Consider the following 13,807-nt stretch of genomic DNA (forward strand, 5'->3'; position numbering starts at 1 on the left):
GTTTGGGGGGGAAATGGGGATTTGTGGGGGGAAAACGGGGATTTGCGGGAAAAGGGGGATTTGGGGGGGGGAAAGGGGATTTAGGGAAAAATGGGGATTTGGGGAAAAAACAGGGATGTAGGGGAAAATGGGGATTTTGAGGGGAAAAACAGGGATTTAGGGAAAAACAGGGTTTGGGGGAAAACCAGGGATTTGGGGTTTTTGGAGCTCTTTTGGCATTTCTGAGGTCACTTTTGGGTTTTTTTTTTGAGCGTTTCTGGAGCCAAATTCAGGTTTTTCAAGTACTTTTGGCATTTCTGGGGCCAATTTTGGGCTTTTGAGCATTTCCGGGGCAAATTTTGGGCGTTTTCTGACCGCTTTCGGCATTCCTGGGTTCAATTTCGGCCGTTTCCAAGCGCTTTTGTGCGTTTCCGGGGTCGATTTTGGGTTTTTTTTTTTTCCGTGCTTTCGGCATTCCCGAGGTCGATTCTGGGTTTCCCTGAGCGTTTCTGGGGTCGATTTTGGGCTTTTGAGCATTTCCGGGGCAAATTTTGGGCGTTTTCTGACCGCTTTTGGCATTCCTGGGTTCAATTTCGGCCGTTTCCAAGCGTTTTTGGGGTCGATTCCGGGGGTTTTTTCTCCACCCCGCTGCCTCATCCCTTTCCCACCCCCGCTTCCCCCCGTTGCCGGCGCCGCTTTTGGGGCGGATTCCGGGGTTTTTGGGGCACCTTGATGGTGGCGATGTGGAAGGGCGTGGCGATGCCGAAGACGGGCATGATGACGCTCTCGTACTTCTTGTCGATGTAGATCTTCATCTCGCGCACGTGCGGCTCCTTGGGCAGCAGCGCCGCGCTCTTGTACGACACGTTGGACTTGCGCGCCCTGGAACGGGGCCAGAGCGGGGGGATTTGGGGCAAAAACGGGGGGATTTGGGAAAAGCGGGGTTTGGGGCAGGAACGGGGGGATTTGGGAAAAGCGGGGTTTGGGGCAGGAACGGGGGGATTTGGGAAAAGCGGGGTTTGGGGCAAGAACGGGGAGATTTGGGAAAAGCGGGGTTTGGGGCAGGAACGGGGGGATTTGGGAAAAGCGGGGTTTGGGGCAAGAACAGGGAGATTTGGGAAAATCGGGGTTTGGGGCAGGAACGGGGGGATTTGGGAAAAGCGGGGTTTGGGGCAGGAACGGGGGGATTTGGGAAAAGCGGGGTTTGGGGCAGGAATAAGGGGATTTGGGAAAAGCAGGGTTTGGGGCAAAAATGAGGGGATTTGGGAAAATCGGGGTTTGGGGTAAGAACGGGGGGTTTTGGGAAAAGCGGGGTTTGGGGCAGGAATAAGGGGATTTGGGAAAAGCAGGGTTTGGGGCAAAAATGAGGGGATTTGGGAAAATCGGGGTTTGGGGTAAGAACGGGGGGTTTTGGGAAAAGCGGGGTTTGGGGCAAGAACGGGGAGATTTGGGAAAAGCGGGGTTTGGGGCAGGAACGGGGGGATTTGGGAAAAGCGGGGTTTGGGGCAGGAACGGGGGGATTTGGGGAAATCGGGGTTTGGGGCAAAAACGGGGGGATTTGGGACAAGCGGGGTTTGGGGCAAGAACGGGGAGATTTGGGAAAAGCGGGGTTTGGGGCAGGAATAAGGGGATTTGGGAAAAGCAGGGTTTGGGGCAAAAATGAGGGGATTTGGGAAAATCGGGGTTTGGGGTAAGAATGGGGGGTTTTGGGAAAAGCGGGGTTTGGGGCAAGAACGGGGAGATTTGGGAAAAGCGGGGTTTGGGGCAGGAACGGGGGGATTTGGGGAAATCGGGGTTTGGGGCAAAAACGGGGGGATTTGGGAAAAGAGGGGTTTGGGGCAGGAATTTGGGGCAAGAAGTGGGGGATTTGGGGCAGGAATTGGGAATTGAGGCAGGATTTGGGAATTGGGGCAGGAATTGGGGCAAAAACCAGGGTATTTGGGGCAAGAATTCGGAATTGGGGCAAGAACCGGAGGAATTGGGAATTGAGGCAGGAATTGGGGCAGGAATTGGGGCAAGAACCGGAGGATTTGGGGCAGGAATTGGGAACTGGGGCAGGAATTGGGGCAAGAATTGGGGCAGGAACCGGAGGATTTGGGGCAGGAACTGGAGGATTTGGGGTAGGAATTGGGAACTGGGGCAGGAATTGGGGTAGGATTTGGGGCAGGAACTGGGGCAGGAACTGGGGCAGGAACTGAGGCAGGAATTGGGCAGTAACCGGAGGATTTGGGGCAGGATTTGGGGCAGGAACTGGGGCAGGAATTGGGGCAGGAACTGGGGCAGGAACCGGAGGATTTGGGGCAGGATTTGGGGCAGGAACTGGGGCAGGAATTGGGGCAGGAACTGGGGCAGTAACCGGAGGATTTGGGGCAGGAACTGGGGCAGGAACTGGGGCAGTAACCGGAGGATTCGGGGCAGGATTTGGGGCAGGAACTGGGGCAGGAATTGGGGCAGGAACTGGGGCAGGAACCGGAGGATTTGGGGCAGGATTTGGGGCAGGAACCGGAGGATTTGGGCCAGGAATTGGGAATTGAAGCGGGAATTGGGAATTGAGGCAGGAACTGGGGCAGGAACTGGGGCAGGAACCGGAGGATTGGGGGTCAGAACCGGGCGCGTTTTGGGGCGAATCGCGGTACTTTTGGGTCTGCTGCTCGCCGCGCTGCTCCGTCAGGCGCCGCCGCGCGTCCTCGTTCAGCTGCGTGGCCAATTCCTTCTGGTGCGCCCGGCGCTTCTCCTCGGCCGTCAGCTCGTTCTGCGCGCCCGCGGCCAGCGGTCAGTGATGGTCAGCGAGGTCAGTGATGGTCAGCGAGGTCAGTGATGGTCAGTGAGGGGTCAGTGAGGGGTCAGCAAGGTCAGTGATGGTCAGCGAGGTCAGTGATGGTCAGTGAGGGGTCAGCAAGGTCAGTGAGGGGTCAGTGAGGGCAGTCAGGGGTCAGCCAGCGGTCAGTGATGGTCAGCGAGGTCAGTGATGGGTCAGCGAGGTCAGTGAGGGGTCAGTGAGGGCAGTCAGGGGTCAGCCAGCGGTCAGTGATGGTCAGCGAGGTCAGTGATGGTCAGCGATGGTCAGTGAGGGGTCAGCGAGGTCAGTCAGGGGTCAGTGAGGGGTCAGTGAGGTCAGCCAGGGGTCAGTGATGGTCAGTGAGGTCAGCCAGGGGTCAGTGATGGTCAGTGAGGTCAGCCAGGGGTCAGTCAGGGGTCAGTCCAGGAGTCAGTGAGGTCAGCAGTGGTCAGTGATGGTCAGTGAGTGGTCAGTGATGGTCAGAGCTGGTCAGTGATAGTGATGGTCAGTCAGTGGTCACTCATGGTCAGTGCTGGTCAGTGCTGGTCAGTCAGTGGTCAGTGATGGTCAGTCAGTGGTCACTCATGGTCAGTGCTGGTCAGTGCTGGTCAGTGCTGGTCAGTCAGTGGTCAGTGATGGTCAGTCAGTGGTCACTCATGGTCAGTGCTGGTCAGTGCTGGTCAGTCAGTGGTCACTCATGGTCAGTCAGTGGTCACTCATGGTCAGTGCTGGTCAGTGCTGGTCAGTCAGTGGTCAGTGATGGTCAGTCAGTGGTCAGCAGTGGTCAGTGCTGGTCAGTGCTGGTCAGTGCTGGTCAGTCAGAGGTCACTCGTGGTCACTCGTGGTCACTACTCACCCGAGTCCTCTCGGTCAGCAGCGGTCAGTCAGTGGTCAGTGCTGGTCAGTGCTGGTCAGTCAGTGGTCACTCATGGTCAGTGATGGTCACTACTCACCCGAGTCCTCTCGGTCAGCAGTGGTCAGTGCTGGTCAGTGCTGGTCAGTCAGTGGTCAGTGCTGGTCAGTGCTGGTCAGTCAGTGGTCACTCATGGTCAGCGATGGTCAGTGATGGTCAGTGTTGGTCAGTGATGGTCAGTGCTGGTCAGTCAGTGGTCACTCGTGGTCACTACTCACCCGAGTCCTCTCGGTCAGCAGTGGTCAGTGCTGGTCAGTGATGGTCAATGTTGGTCAGTGATGGTCAGTGATGGTCAGTGTTGGTCAGTGATGGTCAGTGCTGGTCAGTCAGTGGTCAGTGCTGGTCAGTGATGGTCAGTGTTGGTCAGTGATGGTCAGTGCTGGTCAGTCAGTGGTCACTCGTGGTCACTCGTGGTCACTACTCACCCGAGTCCTCTCGGTCAGCAGCGCGGCGCGGGAGCTGCGGCCCAGGAGATCTTCGGCCGCGTCCTTGTCCGGCTCCTCCTCGTCCTCGTCCTCGTTCTGGGGACAGAAACGGCCGATTCGGGAAAAAAACCCAAAATCCCAAACCCCCAAATTAACACAAAATCCTCAAAATCCCAAAAATCCCAAAAACCCCAAACCCCAAATCCCAAAATCCCAAAAATCCCCAAATTAACACAACATCCTCAAAATCCCAAAAATCCCAAAAACCCCAAACCCCAAATCCCAAAAATCCCCAAATTAACACAACATCCTCAAAATCCCAAAAATCCCAAAAACCCCAAACCCCAAATCCCAAAATCCCAAAAATCCCCAAATTAACACAACATCCTCAAAATCCCAAAAATCCCAAAAACCCCAAACCCCAAATCCCAAAAATCCCCAAATTAACACAACATCCTCAAAATCCCAAAAATCCCAAAAACCCCAAACCCCAAATCCCAAAATCCCAAAAATCCCCAAATTAACACAACATCCTCAAAATCCCAAAAATCCCAAAAACCCCAAACCCCAAATCCCAAAAATCCCCAAATTAACACAACATCCTCAAAATCCCAAAAATCCCAAAACCCCAAACCCCAAATCCCCAAATCCCAAACCCCAAAACCCAAAATCCCAAAAACCCCAAACCCCAAAATTCCCCAAATGTCAAAATCCAAAAATCCACGAAACCCAAAATCCCCAAAAACTCAAAATCCTCTGAATCCCCCAAATGAACCAAAACCCCCAAAATGCCCCAAATGAACCAAAACCCCCAAAACCTCAAAAATCGACAAAATCCCCCAAAATCCCCCAAACCCCCAAAATCCCCAAAACCCCCCAAGTCCCCAAAACGCCCCAAAACCTCAAAAATGGACCAAAACCCCAAAAATCCCCAAAATCCCCCAAAACCCTCAAAACCTCAAAAATGGACCAAAACCCAGGGAATCCCCAAAATGAACCAAATCCCCCCAAATCCCCCCAAAATCCCCCAAACCCCCAAAATGAACCAAAACCCCCAAAACCTCAAAAATCGACCAAAACCCCCAAAATCCCCCAAAACCTCCAAAATCCCCCAAACCCCCAAAACGAACCAAAACCCCCAACACCTCAAAAATGGACCAAAACCCCCCAAAATCTCCCAAATCCCCCAAAATCCCCAAAATGAACCAAAACTTCCAAATCCCCAAAAACCCCAAATCCCCCCAAATCCCCCAAAAACCCCAAAAATCCCCAAATCCCCCCGAATCCCCCCAAACCCCCCAGACCCCATCCCCGCGTCCCCGCGCCGGGGTTTTCCCGAATTCCGCGGATCCGGGCCCGAACCCGGCCCCACCTTGAGGAAGATGCCGACGTTCTTCACCTTCTTCTTGACGGCCGTGAGCACCACGGCGGGGCCGTCCTGCGGGGACACGCCATTGGCTGGGGAACGGGGGCGGGGACGCGCCCCATTGGCTGAGACACCAGGGTGGGGACACCCCATTGGCTGAGATAGAGGGGCGGGGACACGCGATTGGCTGAGACAGAGGAGCAGTAACACGCGATTGGCTGAGGGAATGGGGCGGGGACACGCCATTGGCTGAGACACCAGGGTGGGGACACCCCATTGGCTGGAGGAATGGGGCGGGGACACGCGATTGGCTGAGAGTGGGGAGCGGTGACACGCGATTGGCTGAGAGAGCGCGGTGGGGACACGCGATTGGCTGAGGGAATGGCACGGAGACACACGATTGGCTGAGGGAATGGCACGGAGACACGCCATTGGCTGGGGGAACGGGGCGGGAACACGCCATTGGCTGAGACAGAGCGCGGTGGGAAAACACGATTGGCTGAGGGAATGGCACGGAGACACGCCATTGGCTGAGGGAATGGGGCGGGGACACGCGATTGGCTGAGAGAGCGCGGTGGGAAAACACGATTGGCTGGGGGAATGGGGGCGGAGACACGGGATTGGCTGGGGCAGGAAGGACGCGATTGGCCGAGGGAAGGGAAGCTGCGATTGGCCGAGGGGAGCGCGGCGCGCCATTGGCCGGGGCTTGGGCGGCGCCGCGCGGGGATTGGTCGCCGGGGGCGGCGGCCCCGCCCACCTCGTCCACCATGACGGTGTCGCCCAGGAAGAGCGCGTAGGCGCGCTCCTCGGGCCGCGCCGCGCCGCGGTTGGGCAGCTCCGAGAGCCCCACGTTGACGCTGAACACCATCCCTGGGGCGGGAGAGAAACCGGGGAACACGGGGGGGAATGTGGGGGGAAATGTGGGGGGAAATTGGGGGAAAATGTGGGGGGAAATGGGGAAAAAATGGGGGGGAAATGGGGAAAATATGGGGGGAAAAATGGGGAAAATATGGGGGGGAAATGGGGAAAATTGGGGGGAAAAATGGGGAAAATATGGGGGGGAAATGGGGGAAATATGGGGGGGAAATGGGGAAATATGGGGGGAAAATGGGGAAAATATGGGGAAAAATGGGGGGAAATATGGGGGAAATATGGGGAAAAAATGGGGAGGAAATGGGGGGGAAAAATGGGGAAAATATGGGGGGGAAATGGGGAAAATATGGGGAAAATGGGGAAAAAATGGGGGGGAAATATGGGGGGAATGGGGGGAAATGGGGGGGAATAGGGGGGAAATTAGGGAGGAAATGGGGAAAAAATGGGGGAAATGTGGGGAGAAATGTGGGGAAATACGGGGGGAAATATGGGGGAGATATGGGGGGAAATATGGGGGAAATGTGGGGGGAAATGGGGAAAAAATGGGGAAATATGGGGGAAATATGGGGGGAAAATGGGGGGAAATGGGGGGGAAATGGGGGGGAAATGTGGGGGGAAATGTGGGGGGAAATGGGGAAAAATGGGGGAAAATATGGGGGGAAATGGGGGGAAAATGGGGAAAAATGGGGGAAAATTGGGGAAAAAATGGGGGGAAATGAGGGGAAAATGGGGGGAAATGGAGGGAATATGGGGAAAAAATGGGGAAAATATGGGGGAAATGTGGGGAAAAATGGGGAAAATATGGGGGGAAATGGGGGGAAATATGGGGGGGAATGGGGGGAAATGGGGGGGGAAATAGGGGGAAATATGGGGGGAAATATGGGGGGAAAAATGGGGGAAAATATGGGGAAAATGTGGGGGGAAATATGGGGAAAAATGGGGAAAATTGGGTTAAAAAATGGGGGAAATACGGGGAAAATAAGGGGGGAAAAATGTGGGGAAATATGGGGGGAAACGGGGAAAAACCAGGGGGAAATGGGGGAAACGGGGGATTTGGGCTCAACCCTGCGAATTTGGGCTCAACCCTGCGAATTTGGGCTGAACCCCGGGAATTTTGGGCTGAACCCCGGGAATTTTGGGCTGAACCCCGGGAATTTCAGAGTAAAAAGTGGGAATTTTGGGCTGAACCCCAGGAATTTTGGGCTGAACCCCAGAATTTCGGGGTGAACCCCAGGAATTTTGGGCTGAACCCCGGGAATTTCGGGGTAACAACTGGGAATTTCAGGGTAAGAAGTGGGAATTTTGGGCTGAACCCTGGGAATTTCGGGGTAAAAACTGGGAATTTCGGGGTAAGAAGTGGGAATTTCGGGCTGAACCCCGGGAATTTCGGGCTGAACCCCGGAATTTGGCCTCTCACCCTTCTTGAGGCGCTGCTGGTTCTTGCTGTTGATGACCAGGGAGCCCTCGCGGAACTCGATGCCCATGGCGAACCTGCGGCCCCGAGTGACCCCCGGGTGACCCCCGGGTGACCCCCGGGTGACCCCCGGGTGACCCCGGCCCCGCCCCGGCCACGCCCCGGCCCCGCCCGGCCACGCCCCGGCTCACCCCAGGTTCTTGGTGACCTTGCCCAGCAGCTCCGGCCGCTGCTTCTTCACCACGTCCATGACGGCGGCGTAGACGTCGCAGAGCCGGGCGCCTGCAGCGGTCACTCGCGGTCACTCGGGGTCACTCGCGGTCACTCGGGGCTCAGGGGGTCACTCAGCGGTCACTCGGGGTCACTCGGGGTCACTCGCGGTCACTCGGGGCTCAGGGGGTCACCAGGGGTCACTCAGTGGTCACTCGGGGTCACTCGCGGTCACTCGGGGCTCAGGGGGTCACTCAGCGGTCACTCAGGGTCACTCAGGGGTCAGGGGGTCACTCAGTGGTCACTTGCGGTCACTCGGGGGTCAGGGGGTCATTCGGGGCTCAGGGGGTCACTCAGCGGTCACTCGGGGTCACTCGCGGTCACTCGGGGTCACTCGTGGTCACTGTGGGCTCAGGGGGTCACCAGGGGTCACTCAGCGGTCACTCGGGGTCACTCGCGGTCACTCGGGGCTCAGGGGGTCACCAGGGGTCACTCAGCGGTCACTCGCGGTCACTCGGGGCTCAGGGGGTCACTCAGCGGTCACTCGGGCTCATTCAGGGGTCAGGGGGTCACTTAGTGGTCACTCAGAGTCAGTGGTCACTCAGAGGTCACTGTGGTCAGTCAGCGGTCACTGTGGTCAGTCAGTGGTCACTGTGGTCACTGTGGTCAGTCAGTGGTCAGTCAGTGGTCAGTCAGTGGTCACTCTGGTCACTCACCGTGCCTCAGTTCCCTCAGCAGCACCTCCTGCAGCCCCAGCAGGAAGCCGTAGTGACCACAGGGGGGCGGTGTGGGGTCAGCGGTCACTGTGGTCACTCAGCGGTCACTCAGCGGTCACTGTGGTCACTGTGGTCAGTCAGTGGTCAGTCAGTGGTCAGTCAGTGGTCACTCTGGTCACTCACCGTGCCTCAGTTCCCTCAGCAGCACCTCCTGCAGCCCCAGCAGGAAGCCGTAGTGCTCCTGCATCTCCTGCGACGGGTCCACCATCAGGGTCCGCACCAGGTTGGAGCAGTAGGACTTGTAGCGGATGCCCATGGAGCAGGTGATGGCCCCGAAGTGCATGTGGCTCTTGTCGCTGCGGAAACGGGGTGAAAAACGGGGAAATTGGGAAAAAACGGGGTGAGAAACGGGGAAATTGGGAAAAAATGGTCAAAACCGGGAAAATCGGGGTCAAAAATGGGGAAATTGGGTCAGAAATGGGGTCAGGAATGGGGCAGGTGATGGCCCCGAAGTGCATGTGGCTCTTGTCGCTGCAAAAACGGGGCGAAAAACGGGGAAATTGGGAAAAAAATGGGGTGAGAAACCAGGAAATGGGGAAAAAGTGATCCAAAATGGGAAAAAACGGGGAAAAAATGAGAAAAACGGGGAAAAACGGGGTCAGAAATGGCGAAATTGGGTCAGGAATGGGGTCAGGAACGGGGCAGGTGATGGCCCCGAAGTGCATGTGGCTCTTGTCGCTGGGAAAACGGGGTGAAAAACGGGGAAATTGGGAAAAAGTGATCAAAAATGGGAAAAAACGGGGAAAAAACGGGGAAAAAATGGTGAAAAAAACGGTCAAAAATGGGGAAAAACGGGGAAAAAAACGGGGAAAAAATGGGAAAAAAACGGGGAAAAAAAGGGGAAAGCGCCGGTTCCGGGAGCTGAGGCCGAATTGGGGGAAATTGCCCCGATTTTGGGCACTTTTGGGTACCTGACGACGCTGAACTTGAGGTTGTAGTTGCCGCCGCTCTGGATGATCGGGGGGTAGCACATCTCCACGGCCGAGGGGTCGGCGCCCGCCAGGAACTTCTTCTCCTCGATGGCCTTCTCCACCGCCTCGGCCAGCTTGCAGTGCCGCACCTTCTGCGGTTCGGGGCGAGAAAACACGGGTTTGGGAAAAAAACAGGCATTTTCGGGCAAAAAACGCCAATTTCTGACCAGAAAACCCCAGTTTTCAGCCAGAAAACCCCAATTTCTGACCAGAAAACCCCAGTTTTCAGCCAGAAAACCCCAATTTTCAGTCAGAAAACCCCAGTTTTCAGCCAGAAAACCCCAATTTTCAGTCAGAAAACCCCAGTTTTCACCCAGCTTACAGTGCCGCACCTTCTGCGGTTCGGGGCGAAAAAACACGGGTTTGGGAAAAAACCCGGCCATTTTCGGGCAAAAAACACAAATTTCTGACCAGAAAACCCCAATTTTCAGCCAGAAAACCCCAATTTTCAGCCAGAAAACGCCAATTTCTGACCAGAAAACCCCAAATTTCAGTCAGAAAACCCCAATTTTCAACCAGAAAACGCCAATTTTCAGCCAGAAAACGCCAATTTCTGACCAGAAAACGCCAATTTCTGTCCAGAAAACCCCAGTTTTCACCCAGCTTGCAGTGCCGCACCTTCTGCGGTTCGGGGCGGAAAAACACAATTTTGGGAAAAAAACCGGCCATTTTCGGGCAAAAAACGCCAATTTCTGACCAGAAAACCCTAATTTTCAGCCAGAAAACGCCAATTTCTGTCCAGAAAACCCCAGTTTTCACCCAGCTTGCAGTGCCGCACCTTCTGCGGTTCGGGGCGGAAAAACACAGGTTTTGGAAAAAAAAAACGGCCATTTTCTGCCAAAAAAACTCCAATTTTTGACCCAACCTGGTCTCAAAATTCCTGTTTTTGGTGCAACCCCAACTCAAAACTCTCATTTTTGGTCCAACCCGACCTGAAAATTCCATTTTTGACCCAACCCGAACTCAAACCTCAGGTTTTTGACCCAACCCAACCTCAAAACTCCAATTTTTGACCCAACCTGGTCTCAAAACTCTCATTTTTGGTCCAACCTGATCTCAAAACTCTCATTTTTGGTCCAACTCAACCTAAAAATTCCATTTTTGACCCAACCTGGTCTCAAAATTCCTGTTTTTGGTGCAACCTGATCTCAAAACTCTCATTTTTGTTTCAACCTGACCTGAAAATTCCATTTTTGACCCAACCTGGTCTCAAACCTCAAGTTCTTGACCCAACCCAACCTCAGAACTCTCATTTTTGACCCAACCCAACCTCAAACCTCCCGTTCTTGGCCCGACCCGACCCGAGGCCCCCGGCTCCCGCCCCGCGGGCCGCGCCCCAACCTCGTCGGCGTCGACGATCTCCATGACGCGCTCCTTGAAGAACTTGGTGAAGACCTCGGAGGTGATGGCGGCCGCCTTGCGCATCAGCTGCAGCTCCACCTCCTCCTTGGCCGCCATGGCCTGCGCCACGGCCGCGCTGACGTCCACCTGCGGCCGGCGGCGGGGGCGGGGCTGGGTGCGGCCGCGCCCGACGGCTCGGGACGCCCCGCCCGGCCCCGACCCCTCCGGGGCAACTCCGACCCGACTTTGACCCTTCCAACCCAACTCTGACTCTTCCAACCCAACTCTGACTCTTCCAACCCAACTCTGACTCTTCCAACCCAACTTTGACCCAACTCCAACCTTCCAACCCAACTCTGATCCTTCCAACCCAACTCCGACCCTTCCAACTCAACTCTCACCCAACTCCGACCCGACTTTGACCCTTCCAACCTAACTCCGACTCTTCCAACCCAACTCTGACCCTTCCAACCCAACTTTGACTCTTCCAACCCAACTCTGACCCTTCCAACCCAACTCTGACTCTTCCAACCCAACTTTGACCCAACTCCAACCTTCCAACCCAACTCCGACCCTTCCAACTCAACTCTCACCCAACTCCGACCCGACTTTGACCCTTCCAACCCAGCTCCGACCCAATTCCGACTCTTCCAACCCAACTCTGACCCAACTCTGATCCTTCCAACCCAACTTTGACTCTTTCAACCCAACTTTGACCCAACTTTGACTCTTGCAACCCAACTCCGACCCAACTTTGACCCTTCCAACCCAACTCCGACTCTTCCAACCCAACTCTGACCAAACTTTGATCCTTCCAACCCAACTTTGACTCTTCCAACCCAACTTTGACTCTTCCAACCCAACTCTGAGCCTTCCAACCCAACTTTGACTCTTCCAACCCAACTCTGACCCTTCCAACCCAACTTTGACCCTTCCAATCCAACTCTGACCCAACTCTGACTCTTCCAACCCAACTCCAACCCAACTCAAACTCTTCCAACCCAACTTTGACCAATCCCACCCAACTCCAACCCAACTCAAACTCTTCCAACGCAACTCCAACCCAACTTTGACCAATCTAACTCTTCCAACTGAACTCCAACTCTTCCAACCCAACTTTGGCCCATCCAACTCTTCCAACCCAACTCCAACCCAACTTTGACCTTTCCAACCCAACGTTGACCCATCCAACTCTTCCAACCCAACTCCAACCCAACTTTGACCTTTCCAACCCAACTCCAACTCTTCCAACACAACTCCAACCCAACTTTGACCCAACTCCAACCCAACGTTGACCCATCCAACTCTTCCAACCCAACTTTGATCTTTCCAACCCAACGTTGACCCATCCAACTCTTCCAACCCAACTCCAACCCAACTTTGACCTTTCCAACCCAACTCCAACTCTTCCAACACAACTCCAACCCAACTTTGACCCAACTCCAACCCAACGTTGACCCATCCAACTCTTCCAACCCAACTCCAACCCAACTTTGACCTTTCCAACCCAACTTTGACCCTTCCCCCCCCACTCCAACCCTTCCAGCCCAGCTCCACGCCGGCGCCGGCGCGTCCCCGTCGCCGCCCGGACCTTCTCGAAGCCCTCCTTGCCGAGGGCGTCGTTCCAGCTCTTCATGAACTCGCCGGGGAACTTGTCCTTGGCGAAGACGCCGAGGCGCCGCCCGCCGCGGCTGCCCTTGAGCGCCTCGATCAGCTTCTCAAAGTTCGCCTTGTTGCTCTCGTTCTGCGGGGGGGGGGGGGGGGGGGCCGTGGGGGGCGGGGCCGTGGGGGGCGGGGCAGGGCCACGCCCAGCCCCACCTTCCCAGCGCCCTCAGGGCCGCCCGGCAGGTGACCCCAGAGTGACCCTGAAGTGACCCCAGAGCGACCCCAAAGTGACCCCAGAGTGACCCCAAAGTGACCCTTGGGACACTGAAGTGACCCCAAAGTGACCCCAGAGTGACCCTCGGGACAACCCGGTGACCCCATAGTGACCCCAAAGTGACCCCGGAGTGACCCTCGGGACACTGAAGTGACCTCAGAGTGACCCCAGAGTGACCCCAGTGACCCTCAGGACAACCCGGTGACCCCAGAGTGACCCCAGAGTGACCCTGAAGTGACCCCAGAGTGACCCCAAAGTGACCACAGAGTGACCCCAGAGTGACCCTCGGGACACCAAAGTGACCCCAGAATGACCCCAGGACCCCAAAGTGACCCCCGAGTGACCACAGAGTGACCCTTGGGACACCGCAGTGACCCCAGAGTGACCCAGGGTGACCCCCGAGTGACCCCGGAACCCCAAAGTGACCCAGAGTGACCCCAGAGTGACCCCCAAGGCCGCACCTTCTCGCGGACCAGCAGCGTGACCCCAGAGTGACCCCAGAGTGACCCTCGGGACACTGCAGTGACCCCAGAGTGACCCCAGAGTGACCCTGAAGTGACCCCAGAGTGACCCTCGGGACACCAAAGTGACCCCAGAGTGACCCCAGGACCCCCGAGTGACCCCAGAGCCCGCACCTTCTCGCAGACCAGCAGCGTGACCCCAGAGTGACCCCAGGACCCCCGAGTGACCCCAGGACCCCCGAGTGACCCCCTGAGTGACCCCCGAGCGACCCCCAGGCCGCACCTTCTCGCGGACCAGCAGCGTGACGGCCGGCAGCCCGTTGCCGCCCTCGGCGCCCTTGCCCTGGGCCACCTGCTTGAGGAACTCGACCTTCTTGCGGCTGGCCAGGAAGAGAACGCGCTCCTCGCAGAACAGCATCA

General features: G+C 56.3%; 1 protein-coding gene across 1 annotated transcript in view; it reads right to left on the minus strand.

The window, feature by feature from the left end:
• SUPT16H (SPT16 homolog, facilitates chromatin remodeling subunit) overlaps window positions 1-13,805 on the minus strand; it is a 30,277-nt gene extending 16,472 nt beyond the window's left edge. The window contains exons 1-12 of the mRNA XM_053933291.1: window positions 13,671-13,805; window positions 12,639-12,791; window positions 11,048-11,194; window positions 9,647-9,798; window positions 8,859-9,031; window positions 7,941-8,031; window positions 7,753-7,826; window positions 6,220-6,332; window positions 5,469-5,534; window positions 4,097-4,192; window positions 2,616-2,731; window positions 708-861 (exon numbers count right to left, since the gene is read on the minus strand). Of these exons, the coding sequence (XP_053789266.1) occupies window positions 708-861; window positions 2,616-2,731; window positions 4,097-4,192; window positions 5,469-5,534; window positions 6,220-6,332; window positions 7,753-7,826; window positions 7,941-8,031; window positions 8,859-9,031; window positions 9,647-9,798; window positions 11,048-11,194; window positions 12,639-12,791; window positions 13,671-13,805 (1,470 nt within the window). The remainder of the gene's footprint in view (window positions 1-707; window positions 862-2,615; window positions 2,732-4,096; window positions 4,193-5,468; window positions 5,535-6,219; window positions 6,333-7,752; window positions 7,827-7,940; window positions 8,032-8,858; window positions 9,032-9,646; window positions 9,799-11,047; window positions 11,195-12,638; window positions 12,792-13,670) is intronic.
• Window positions 13,806-13,807: the final 2 nt, after the last annotated feature.

Source organism: Vidua chalybeata (assembly GCF_026979565.1).
Source record: "Vidua chalybeata isolate OUT-0048 chromosome 38 unlocalized genomic scaffold, bVidCha1 merged haplotype SUPER_38_unloc_1, whole genome shotgun sequence".
Lineage (NCBI taxonomy): Eukaryota > Metazoa > Chordata > Aves > Passeriformes > Viduidae > Vidua > Vidua chalybeata.